The sequence below is a fragment of the Salmo salar genome, chromosome ssa15, assembly GCF_905237065.1.
Source record: "Salmo salar chromosome ssa15, Ssal_v3.1, whole genome shotgun sequence".
NCBI classification, from domain to species: domain Eukaryota; kingdom Metazoa; phylum Chordata; class Actinopteri; order Salmoniformes; family Salmonidae; genus Salmo; species Salmo salar.
In genome coordinates this window covers 98,150,701-98,164,725 of record NC_059456.1, presented here as the reverse complement: position 1 = coordinate 98,164,725, position 14,025 = coordinate 98,150,701, and the positions used below count along the sequence as shown (strand labels likewise).

General features: G+C 40.8%; 1 protein-coding gene across 5 annotated transcripts in view; it reads left to right on the top strand.

The window, feature by feature from the left end:
* Positions 1-14,025, top strand: part of LOC106572752 (copine-9) — a 78,087-nt gene that overhangs the window by 29,528 nt on the left and 34,534 nt on the right. For all 5 annotated transcript variants that reach the window (XR_006759309.1, XR_006759310.1, XR_006759308.1 and 2 more), the window contains exon 8: positions 12,015-12,078. Coding sequence is in view for 2 of the 5 variants with exons in the window: in XM_014147206.2 (XP_014002681.1) it covers positions 12,015-12,078 (64 nt within the window). In the remaining 3 variants the exon portion in view is untranslated. The remainder of the gene's footprint in view (positions 1-12,014; positions 12,079-14,025) is intronic.

Here is a 14,025-nt window from a genome sequence, read left to right as displayed (position 1 = left end):
GAGGCAACAGTTTCAGATTGTCACCTTTTTTATTTGAGGGTATTTTCCTACATATCTGTTTTACCGTTTAGCACTATGTGTCTAGTCACCCCATGTGAAGGTGTCATAAGTATTTGGACAAATTCACTTATTTGTATTAATGTAGTCAAAAGTTTAGTATTTGGTCCCATATTCCTAGCATGCAATGACCACATCAAGCTTGTGACTCTACAAACTTGTTGGATGCATTTGCGGATTGTTTTGATTGTGTTTCAGATTATTTTGTGCCCAATAGAAATTCATGATAAATATTGTATTGTGTCATTTTGGAGTCACTGTTATTGTAAATAAGAATAGAATATGTTTCTGAACACTTGCATGAATGTGGATGCTACCATGATTACAGATAATCACGCATTGTGGAAGGGTATAAGGGGTATTGGAAGTGTGGAGGGGGTATTGGAAGTGTGGAGGGGATAGGAGGTATTGGATGATAAGGGACACCACTTGTTACTAAGAGGACACCACCTGTCTGTCTCATGCACAAACATGCTGAGTCATGCCAGCCAAGTTATTATGTCTACAGCAGATCTTTGTGGCGTACTTTAACTACAGCAGATCTTTGTGGCGTACTTTAACTACAGCAGATCTCTGTGGCGTACTTTAACTACAGCAGATCTCTGTGGCGTACTTTAACTACAGCAGATCTCTGTGGCGTACTTTAACTACAGCAGATCTCTGTGGCGTACTTTAACTACAGCAGATCTCTGTGGCGTACTTTAACTACAGCAGATCTCTGTAGGCGTACTTTAACTACAGCAGATCTCTGTGGCGTACTTTAACTACAGCAGATCTCTGTGGCGTACTTTAACTACAGCAGATCTCTGTGGCGTACTTTAACTACAGCAGATCTCTGTGGCGTACTTTAACTACAGCAGATCTCTGTGGCGTACTTTAACTACAGCAGATCTCTGTGGCGTACTTTAACTACAGCAGATCTCTGTGGCGTACTTTAACTACAGCAGATCTCTGTGGCGTACTTTAACTACAGCAGATCTCTGTAGGCGTACTTTAACTACAGCAGATCTCTGTGGCGTACTTTAACTACAGCAGATCTCTGTGGCGTACTTTAACTACAGCAGATCTCTGTGGCGTACTTTAACTACAGCAGATCTTTGTGGCGTACTTTAACTACAGCAGATCTCTGTGGCGTACTTTAACTACAGCAGATCTCTGTGGCGTACTTTAACTACAGCAGATCTCTGTGGCGTACTTTAACTACAGCAGATCTCTGTGGCGTACTTTAACTACAGCAGATCTTTGTGGCGTACTTTAACTACAGCAGATCTCTGTGGCGTACTTTAACTACAGCAGATCTCTGTGGCGTACTTTAACTACAGCAGATCTTTGTCTAATTACTTTGGACATTTTGGGGATTTCATTTTCAACATTTATGTGGCAGACTTTTCAGGACTGTAAGTCCAGTCTATAAATGCAGACCGTACAATAGTGCTAGGTAAAGTTGTATTGACTTTTCTCATAAATCATTCCTCAGTTGTTAATGTGTCACGTACATGGAAGTTAGGGAGAACAGAGTTCCCTAAGTGCGTCACAGACATCCCACTGTCTCTTTGTCAGCCACAGAATGCAGGGACTATCTCTGATTCAGTTGGCAGAGAAAAGAGCAGTCTCATAAAGTTGTTCCAGTATTCTGCTTCATCCCACCGTCTGAATCTGGGGCATGGTCCTGAAATATTGAGGACTGTTGACTCTAGACGGGCTCACACATCTTAAAGTTTGTATTAGACTCCTTAGGGTAAGGCCAGCTGCAAAGATGGAACAAGGCAGGCAAATACATGCATAATGAACTAGGTGTTCTTTCATCTTTTAATGGCTACCTTGTAATGCGTCCACATCTGTCATTCTCTACTTCTTGTGGAATGCAATTCAAAATACATAAGGTTTTGTTTTGCCATAATTATAAGTGTATTGTTAATACAAATACATGTTTTGGACTTTGATCTGCGTAGTACAGTATAGACAATGCGTTGCAATCGAAACAGCTCAGAAATAGAAATCTCTGGGATCAGCTTAAGCGAATACGGAAGTCCAGAGAGGACATATGAATAAAAAAAAGAATACCCTCGTTATGTCGATCACAACTTTTTACCTCATGATCACGACAAAAGAAAATATGTTTTGTCGAGATCACAAGATAAACTCTATAAATAGGAGTGCACGTATTGATGATAGATTGACAGTATGGCTGAGGCAGCAGAGCCCACGATGGATCGGCTCCCACGTTTTTATTGATTGTTACACTAAGGGATGGTAAATTTCATGCTGACATCATTCATTCATTTGTGTTTGGAGCTCATTAACCATTAATAAGTTAGAATGTAAGCAAGTTAAATGTCCTTTACCTTGAGCTAAGAGCTCTTGGGAGAGCTAAGCCCTCGTGGGGCATTTAAGCCCTTAACGATGCCTGACAGGCAGCTCTGTCGCCCAGGCTGTGTGCCACCCCCAAGACCACAGCCAATTACATGCAAGCAACAACGCAGCTAACTTGGCTGGTCTTGTGAGCTAGCTAGTTCGCTAGGTAGTCTTGTTAGCTAGCTAGCTTGTTGGCTATGCTGTTTGTTGTCTTTCATAACTGATAAATACAGTATATAATTGTATATGACACTTTATGTTTTATGGATAATATTTAGATTTACAGAGTGGGTGAGATTCATTCCTGACAGGCTCATAAGATTCAGTTTTAGCCTCAGACCTGGATCAGATTCAATAGCAGCCTCAGGGGCTGATAAGTCAGAATTGTTTCATAGGAAAAGCTCATTGCAGGCTGACAAAGCAGTCAATGAAGTTTTAAGAAAGTTAAAGCTCATTTACAGGCATTTCTATACTATTTAAAAATGAATATTTTGAGAACAGCAAAAACAAGCAAAACTGATCCCAGACATTATCACATTGGTTGCTGTACCTTCATTCACCTCAGTCGATCTATAAACACATAGCCTATTAGCTATACAATTAGCCACTACACATTTACTCACATTAACTCAGCATTGGAAATTAAAAACTATAATTTAATACGTGCAGAGGGATCTGTTAGCAGAAAAAGTATTGTAATTAAGGTCCGATGCAGCTGTTTTTATCTCAATATCAAATCATTTAAATGTTGCTAAGACTGTCTGCAAGTGGTCTGAAAACTAGCTGTTATTGGAAGAGCAGTTTGGAACTCTTTTTCTTATTGGTCTATTGACTAATTGACTGCCTGGTGATGTCACAAGGCAGGCCAAAACTCCATCCCACCAAAAAGGTTGAAATTTCAGGCAGCCTTTTCAAACAGCTCTTACACTACAAGAGCATTATCATAAAAACATGAGTTTGCTTAACATAACTTTTTTGGGGTTGCAGTTTAACAGCTAATTTGCTGCTATTCTACACGTTTTGCCATGGGGTGGGCATACGTTTTTGCAGTTTTAAAGCTAATTTAATGCAATTGTACACATTTTCCATGACTTATGCCATGCTAATATGATATCGGAGTAAGAGTGACTAACAAAATCAATGGGGGCCCCTTGGAGGTCAGGGCTCCTGGACACATGCCCTGCGTGTCCCGTCGGTAATTCAGCCAAGATTACAACAAGTTTACAAGAGGAAAACTAATGATGCACAACTTTACTCATCATGGTATCTCAATCTGCCATCAATAAAATCAGTGGTGTAAAAAGTACCTAGTTGGTGTACTTTTGGTGTACATTGACCTAGTTGTCAATGTAAAGATACCTTAATAGAAAATGGCTCGAGTAAAAGTGCAAGTCACACAGTAAAATACTACTTGAGTAAAAGTATTTGGTTTAAATTATACTTAAGTATCAAAAGTGAAAGTTCAACTCTTTTTTTAATTTTATTTTTTTATTTACAGATAGCCAGGGGCACACTCCAACACTCAGATAACATTTACAAACAAAGCATGTTTGTTTACTAAGTCCACTAGATCAGAGGCAGTAGGGATGACCAGGGATGTTCTCTTGATAAGTGTGTGAATTGGACAATTTCTGTCCTGCTAAGCATTAGAAATGTAACAAGTACTTTTGGGTGTCAGGGTCCCTATGTAGTAAAAAGTACATTATTTTCTTCAGGAATGTAGTGGAGTAAAAGTAAAAGCTGTAAAAAATGTAAATAGTACAGATACACCAAATAACTCCTTAGGTAGTACTTTAATTTTTTTTTACTTAAGTACTTTACACCACTGGATAAAATGCAATTGTGTTCGTTGTCTGTAGATTATGCCTGCCCAGACCATAACCCCACCCCCACCATGAGGCACTCTGTTCACAATGTTGATATCAGCAAACCGCTTGCCCATACGACACCATGCACGTGGGGTAGAGCTTGAGGTAGAGAAATTAACATTCAATTCTCTAGCAACAGCTCTGGTGGACATTCCTGCAGTCAGCATGCCAATTGCACGCTACCTCAACTTGAGACATCCGTGTTATGTGACAAAATTGCACATTTTAGAGTGGCCTTTTATTGTCCCCAGCACAAGGTGCACCTGTGTAATGACCATGCTGTTTAATCTGATTCTTGATATGCAACACCTGTCAGGTAGATGGATTATCTTGGCAAAGGAGAAATTCTCACTAACAAAGATGTAAATAAATTTGTGCACACAATTTCAAAGAAAATAGATTTTGTGCATATGGTCATTTTCTGGGATCTTATATTTCAGCTCATGAAACATGGGACTAACACTTGACATGTTGCGTTTGTATTTTTGTTCAGTGTACGTTTCGAAATATCACCTTGTGTATTTTTATTACATTTTTTATCACTGATGTCCAGACACACCTACTGACACACCTACTCATTCTAGGGTTTTTCTTTATTTGAGTTAACTGCACCTCAGATTGCAGCCCACATAAATGCTTTACAGAGTTCAAGTAACAGACACATCTCAACATCAACTGTTCAGAGGAGACTGCGTCAATCAGGCCCTTATGGTCAAATTGCTGCAAAGAAACCACTACTAAAGGACACCAATAAGAAGAAGAGACTTGCTTGTGCCAAGAAACAAGAGCAATGGACATTAGACAGGTGGAAATCTGTCCTTTGGTCTGATGAGTCCAAATTTGAGATGTTTGGTTCCAACCGCTGTGTCTTGGTGAGACGCAGAGTAGGTGAACGGATTATCTCTGCATGTGTGGTTCGCACTGTGAAGCATGGAGGAGGAGGTGTGATAGTGCCACCAGCAAAGCACCCCGACACCGTCTGTGATTTATTTAGAATTCAAGGCACACTTAACCAGCATGGCTACCACAGTATTCTGCATCGATACGCCATCCCATCTGGTTTGCGCTTAGTGGGACATCATTTGTTTTTCAACAGAACAATGACCAAAAACACACCTCCAGGCTGTGTAATGGCTATTTGACCAAGAAGGAGAGTGATGGAGTGCTGCGTCAGGTGACCTGGCCTCCACAATCACCCGACCTCAACCCAATTGAGATGGTTTGGGATGAGTTGGACCGCAGAGTGAAGGAAAAGCAGCCAACAAGAACTCCTTCAAGCCTGTTGGAAAAGCATTCCAGGTGAAGTTGGTTAAGAGAATGCCAAGAGTGCAAAGCTGTCATCAAGGCAAAGTGTGGCTACTTTGAAGAATATAAAATATATTTTGATTTAACACTTTTTTGTTTACTACATGATTCCATGTGTTATTTCATAGTTTTAATGTCTTCACTATTATTCTACAATGTATAAAATAGTAAAAAAATAAAGAAAAACCCTTGATTTAGTAGGTGTGTCCAAACTTTTGACTGGTACTGTATCTGTTATGCTAGTTAACATCCAGCATATATAGCAAGGTACACTAAATGACTAAAAGTATGTGGACAACTGCCCATTGAACATCTCATTCCAAAATTATGGGCATTAATATGGAGTTGTTTCCCCTCTTTGCTGGTATAACAGCCTCCACTCTTCTGGGAAGGCTTTCCGCTTGATGTTGGAACATTGCTGCGGGGACTTGCTTTCTGCCACAAGAGCATTAGTGAAGTCGGGCACTGATGTTGGGCGATTAGGCCTGGCTCGCAGTCGGCGTTCCAATTGATCCCAAAGGTGTTCGATGGGTTGAGATCAAGTTCTTCCACATTGATCTCAACAAACCATTTCTGTATGGACTTCGCTTTGTGCACAGGGGCATTGTCATGCTGAAACAGGAAAGGGCCTTTCCAAACTGTTGCCACAATGTTGGAAGCACAGAATCATCTAGAATGTCATTGTATGCTGTAGCATGACAATTTCCCTTCACTGGAACTAAGGGGCTTAGCCCATGAAAAACAGCCCCAGCCTCCTCCACCAAACTTTACAGTTGGCACTATGCATTCGGGCAGGTAGCGTTCTCCTGGCATCCGCTAAACCCAGATTCATCTGTCGGATTGCCAGATGGCGAAGCGTGATTCATCACTCCTGAGAACGTGTTTCCACTTCTCCAGAGTCCAAAGGCGGCGAGCTTTACACCACTCCAGCCAATGCTTGGCATTTCGCATGGTGATCCTAGGCTTGTTTGTGGCTGCTTGGCCATGGAAACCCATTTCATGAAGCTCCCGGTGAACAGTTCTTGTGCTGACGTTGCTTCCAGAGGCAGTTTGGAACTCGGTAGTGAGTATTGCAACCGAGGACAGACAATTTTTGCTCTCTACGCACTTCAGCATTCGGCAGTCCCGTTCTGAGAGCTTGTGTGGCTTACCACTTTGCGACTGAGCCATTGTTGTTCCTAGACATTTCCACTTCATAATAACAGCACTTACAGTTGTCCGGGGCAGCTCTTGCAGGACAGAAATGTGACGAACTGACTTGTTGGAAAGATGGCATCCTATGAAGATGCCACGTTGAAAGTCACTGAACTCTTCAGTGAGGTCTTTCTACTGCCAATGTTTGTCAATGAAGATTGCATGGCTATGTGCTCAATTGTATACACCTGTCAGCAATGGGTGTGGCTGAAATAGCCGAATCCACACATTTTGTATAGTGTAGCTTGCTAGCTAGCACATAAGACTAGCCAAGTTGGCTGCATTTTTCCTTGCATGCGATTGGCTGTGTTCTTTGTGGCGGCACACCGCCTGGGAGACAGAACTGCCTGTCAGGCATCGTTCAGGGCTTAAATGCCCCACGAGGGCATTGGGATCACATGGCTCCTTGATGATGTGGTTATCGTGCATCTGAACAAATGAATGGATGTTACTTTCGACCAAACAACTATTGTTATGTAGTGATCGTGAGAGAAATACTGTAAGTCGTGATCTCGACATAATGATGCATTGGTATTTATTTATTCATATGTCCTCTCAGGTCTTCCGTAATAATAGGTTGCCTGCCTGTTGCTAGTCTTGCCATTCCATTTGCCTTCAGACTAGGGATGGGAGTGACAGGGAGGAGATTATGTTTCTGAAGGACATTCTCTCCCAGGTCTAATCACATTGAGACGTGGTGGGCCTTTAGCTAACAGGATTTCTGCCCAGGGGCTCTGTTGTCTGCTATGACATAGTTAGACGATGTGTCCTGTTTTCTGCTGCTGCTGCTGCTGCTATGACTTCTGTTACCAAGGAAACTTATGGTCATTTGTTATTTCCTCTCCATATCCAGATACCATCAGGATGGTGGAGACAGAACGCTCTGTTTTCCACTAACTGTTCTATTTCCTCCACAATTTACTGCCATTACTCACCATGTGTTATACAGTGCCTTCAGAAATGATGTATACCTCTTGACTTATTCTACATTTTGTTTTGTTACAGTCTGAATTCTAAATGGATTAAATATCTGTTTTTGCTCACCCATCTACACACAATAAATGTTTACAAACACATTGAAAATTAAATACAGAAATATATTTTTTGCACACCTGGATTGTACAATATTTTCCCGTTATTCTTTTTAAAATTCTTCAAACTCTGTCAAGTTGATCATTGCTAGACAGCCATTTTCAAGTCTTGCCATAGATTATAAAGCCGATTTTTAAGTCAAAACTGTAACTAGGCCACTCAGGAACATTCAATATCATCTTGGTAAGCAACTCCCGTACAGATTTGGCCTTGTGTTTTAGGTTATTGTCCTGCTGAAAGGTACATTTGTCTCCCAGTGTCTTTTGGAAAGCAGACTGAACCAGGTTTCCGCTAAGATTTTGCTTGTGCCTCAGTGGTGTGTATTCGTGGATGCCTAGGCTTCCCCAATGCCAGGCTTCCCCAAAATATGTTCCAAAAAATGAAAAATACATAATTTCATTACTCTCTCTGTGTTTTATAATTTTCCTGCAATTCACAGGAATTGTAGGAATCCATTTGAGGGAGCGAAATAGCGCCCCTCAGTCTCTATATGTGTAACCCATCTAGGCCTATCTGATGCTGTCTGGTCAAAAAGAGTATGACATTGTTGCCGCCCGTCTAATTGAATGCAAGGGTAGCCAGCGAGCACTTGGCCTCCCTTGATAAAAAAAAGTATAAAATAATAGCCAATCTGCGTTGAGCTGAACTGTGATTTTTAGCAAGGTAGCCTATTACAACAAAAACGTAGATTGTTTCGTCAACATGAAGGAGAGGAAGATGGCATTGGTGTTTCCCTACAAGTAGGGTGAGTCTATGTTTTCTATAGTACTTACACACGCAGAGAGAAATCAGAACCATGGACAGTCAAATCATATTTAGCTTACGTTGGTTGGACTAAATTGTTTTTGGTGACTTTTAGTTGTCATTGAATTAGACTAAGCAGAGGTGATTTGTTGATGTTGCAATGGTGTTGAAATAGTGTAGGGAGTGTCTGTTGTCTTTGTGACTTGTGGTAACTCTCCGTGGTTCTAAATCATAGTTGATAATTAGTCCAAAAAATGTGAAAACATGAACTTGCTTGACCATGCTGTAGGTCATGTGACTGTTTGTTACATGTAATATGCTTTGTGGACTCCACCAGACAGAGCATGGATGTTTTTAAATATTTTGAAGCTGTGCTTGAAATTCACTACTCGATTGAGGGACCTTACAGATAATTGCATCTGTGGGGTAGTCATTCTAAAATCATGTTAACCACTATTGTTGAACACGGAATTAGTCCATGCAACTTATTACGCGATTTGTGAAGCACATTGTTACTGTTGAACTTATTTAGGCTGTCCATGACAAACAGGTTGAATACTTATTGACTCAAGATATTTCAGCTTTACATTTTTTATTCATAAAAAAATAAAAAATGTGCTAACAAAATTCCACTTTGACATTTTGGGGTATTGTGTGTAGATCAGTGACACAAAATTTCAATTTTATACATTTGAAATTCAGGCTGTAACACAACAACATTTGGAAAAATGAAAAAGAGGTGTGAGTACTTTCTGAAGGCACTGTATAACACCTAGTAAAAACAGAGGTTTGTAATTATAATGAGGGGTGTCCAATCTCGGTCAGAATTGCACACTGGAATAGTATTACACTGTGTCACCTCTGTAACTCAGCGAGGACTCTCTGAGATTGTACATGGTTTGATTGGACAGCGATGTGGTGAGAGGATGAGCTGCACCAGGGGAGAATCTCAATAGCATTTCCTTAATTCCTCTCATCCTTCTCAAAATCCATTTGATGAGAAAGTCAGAGGTCCCTACTAATGACTGGAGGAGAGGAGTGGAGAGCTGTGGAGTGAGATGCAGCTAGCCCAGAGTGACCCAGGTTTATTCAGCAGTCCACCTCCACTGCACAGTAATTGACCAGCTTGCAGGGTTGACCTTGCAAGCCCCTAACTGTCGCATAGCCTCTCGCTTATCTTCTCTCACACTCTTTCATGCTTCATCCCATTCTTACACTTCTCTCCTCTCGTCTGCTCTGGCTTTCATTATCCTCGCTCTCATTCACTTTGTGAATCCACTAAGTTGAATGGAAGTAAAAAACAAAGCATTAACCTTGATGTGATGGCAACTGCATTAAAGCAGAACAAAAAAGAAAATACAGCTTTGTGAATGTGCTATGCAGTATGGGTTGAATGCAGTCAGACTTTTCATCCCAGCCAATGGAATTAAGTGGGATGGAGTTCCTTATAAACTCCTGTGGTATTCATGCTCCATACTGTCAACAAACAGTTTCATTCAAGAAGACCACGAGTGGGGCTTTTATTGCCCAATCTAATTCGTACTGATAAAAAAGATCATCCATAGGCACTTTTGATAGACTTAAAACAGCTGCAAATTATCGAGATATTAAACTGTCACCAACAAAAACTTAAACAATAGGCCTATAGCAAATGCAGCAAATGGCATTCATTTTCACATGCAAATAGCACAGTATAGTGCTCAAAGCATGCCATTCCATGAGAGCAGCATTTATTTTCCAACTCAAGCTATGAGCCCAATCAATGCTCCGTGACCACAGAATGATCAACAACAGCGTAGGCTAATAAGTCTTTGGTTTTTGGGTTATGCTCAGGTAAAACAACTTGGCTAATCTATGCTGAACTAAAATATAAACACCATGTAAAGTGTTAGTTTCATGACCTGAAATAAAATATCCCAGAAACGTGCTACCTTGTCCAAGACCTGCTGTTTTTGACTCTCTCTCTCTAACGCACCTGCTGTCTCGAATCTTGAATGTTCTGTTATGAAAAGCCAACTGACATTTACTCCTGAGGTGCTCACCTTTTGCACCCTCTACAACCACTGTGATTATTATTATTTGACCCTGCTGGTCATCTATGAACGTTTGAACACCTTTTGCCACTGTTATAATCTCCACCCGGCACAGCCAGAAGAGGACTGGCCACCCCTCAGAGCCTGGTTCCTCTAGGTTTCTTCCTAGGTTCCTGCCTTTCTAGGGAGTTTTTCCTAGCCACCGTGCATCTACATCTGCATTGCTTGTGTTTAGGGTTTTAGGCTGGGTTTCTGAATAGCAATTTGTGACGTCAGTTGATGTAAAAAGGGCTTTGTAAATACATTTGATTGTTTGAATGCACGGCCACATGTTGCAAGGATATGTACACGATTCCTGGAAGCTGAAAATTTCTCAGTTCTTCCATGGCCTGCATACTCACCAGACATATCACCCATTGAGCATGTTTGGGATGCTCTGGATCAACATGTACAACAGCATGTTCCAGTTCTCGCCAAAATCCAGAAACTTTGCACAGCCATTGAAGAGGAGTGGGACAACATTCCACAGGCCACAATCAACAGCCTGATCAGCTCTTTGCAAAGGGGCTGTGTCACGCTGCATGAGACAAATGGTGGTCACACCAGATACTAACTGGTTTTCCGATCCATGCCCCTACCTTTTTTTAAAGTTACTGTATCTGTGACCAACAGATGCATGTCTTTTTTTCCCAGTCATGTCAAATCCATAGATTAGGGCCTAATGAATGTATTTAAATTGACTAATTTCCTTATGAACTGTACCTCAATAAAATCTTTGAAATTATTGTATATTGCATTTATATTTTTGCTCAGTATATATTTCCATTTTTCCAAGTCCTATTCTTGAAGATCAAGGGTTATTAAATGCATTGGAATGACTGAATCTGCCAGACTTTTATTTAATGTAAAGATATAGCCTAATCATATTATCTGTAGCAGAAAGCAATGGGTTAGAATAAGCCTACCATAACCAACCCATAAAATGAAACATCCATTTATGGCTGGCTATGTAAACTCTAACATTGATTTACCTGCAGTAGGTGTTGTTCAAATGGTAATATAAATGTTTGTCTTCTTCTGATGCCTCTTAGGGGGAAGTAATCTAAAAATAACTGAAGCTATCCGATTATGTTACTGAGTTTGGGCACTACAAAAGTTCCATTACTGATTACAGTTTTGGACAGGTAAAGGATTAGATGTATAAAGTAACCTACCCAACCTTGGTTACATTGTTAATGAATGTTGCCTCAGTATTCAGACAAAGAGCGGGCCTGTGACTATGTATGGTAATGTCATTCCTATTAAAACATCTCTTTCTGTCTCTCTCTCTCTCTGTTTCCATCACTCTCTCTCTCCTCTTTCACAGTGGGATTCCTGGGAAGAAGTTAGGGGCCATTATCTTCACGGCGGAGGAGCTCAGTAACTGTAGGGTCAGTACCTGACATGTCACCTTTTCCCCTCTGAGCCGGAGGACACGAGAGTCAGACAATGTTTCAGCCGTTGTTGTGGAGAAGCGTGCCAGTAAACCCCACATCAAGAAGCATTATATGGATACTTCTTCTGTATCTCTTTGCCATTCACATACTGTAGTTGACTTTCAGGAGGGTGGTGACCTCGTTTTTTTCTTTTTTCTTTTTTTTTCTCCCATCTATTTATATTTTCTATATTTTCAAAATTGGCTGACGTTCCCTTGCTGTTCCCTCTTCTGTTTCACTTCGTCATTTGATCATTTCCCTTTGTAGTGCTCCCCTCGACACACACACACACACACACACACACACACACACACACACACACACACACACACACACACACACACACACAAAGACACATGCAACTATCCCCAACTCCCCTGTCTAAACCCTCCAGTGTTATTAACATTCCTTTATTCCAACTTTGAGCATCTCATCCACTTGGTGACATGTTTTAGATTTTTATTAGTATCCCTATTAGCTGACACCAATGGCGAAAGCTAGTCTTACCGGCGTCCGACACATGAAAAATACGTTACAGACAAAATACTTCACAATGAATTTACATACATTTAAAAACATTAACGTGTGTGTGTCATCAGTTACACATACAGTACCAGTCAAAAGTTTGGACACCTACTCATTCAAGGGTTTTTCTTTATTTTTACTATTTTCTACATTGTAGAATAATAGTGGATATCAAAACTATGAAATAACACATATGGAATAATGTAGTAACCAAAAAAGTGTTCAACAAATCAAAACATATTTGAGATTCTTCAAAGTAGCCACCCTTTGCCTTGATGACAGCTTTGCACACTCTTGGCATTCTCTCAACCAGCTTCATGAAGTAGTCACCTGGAATGCATTTAAATTAACAGGTGTGCCTTGTTAAAAGTTAATTTGTGGAATTTCCTTAATGCATTTGAGCCAATCAGTTGTGTTGTGACAAGGTATGGGTGGTATACAGAAGATACCTCTATTTGGTTAAAGATCAAGTCCATATTATGGCAAGAACAACTCAAATAAGCAAAGAGAAATGACAGTCCATCATTACTTTAAGACATGAAGGTCAGTCAATCTGGAAAATTTCAAGAACTTTGAAAGTTTCTTCAAGTGCAGTCGCAAAAAAACATCAAGCGCTATAATGAAACTGGCTGTCATGAGGACCGCTACAGGAAAGAAAGACCCAGAGTTACCTCTGCTGCAGAGGATAAGTTCATTAGAGTTAACTGCTCCTCAGATTGCAGCCCAAATAAATGCTTTACAGAGTTCAAGTAACAGATACATCTCAACATCAACTGTTCAGAAGAGACTGCGTGAATCAGGCCTTCATGGTCAAATTGCTGCAAAGAAACCACTACTAAAGGACACCAATAAGAAGAGACTTGCTTGGGCCAAGAAACATGAGCAATGGTCATTAGACCGTTGGAAATCTATCCTTTTGGTTTGATGAATCCAGTCCAAATTTGAGATTTTTGGTTCCAACGGCCGTGTCTTTATGAGACGCAGAGTAGGTGAACGGAGAATCTCTGCATGTTTGGTTCCCACCGTGAAGCATGGAGGAAGAGGTGTGGGGGTACTTTGCTGGTGACACTCAGTAATTTATTTAGAATTCAAGGCTCACTTAACCAGCATGGCTACCACAGCATTCTGCAGCGATACGCCATCCCATCTGGTTTGGGCTTAGTGGAGCTGTCATTTGTTTTTAAACAGGACAATGACCCAAAACACACCTCCAGCGTGTGTAAGAGCTATTTGACCAAGGAGAGTGATGGAGTGCTGTGTTAGGTGACGTGGACTCCACAATCACCTGATCTCAACCCAATTGAGTTTGGGATGAGTTGGACCGCAGAGTGAAGGAAAAGCAGCCAACAAGTGCTCAGCATATGTGGGAACTCCAAG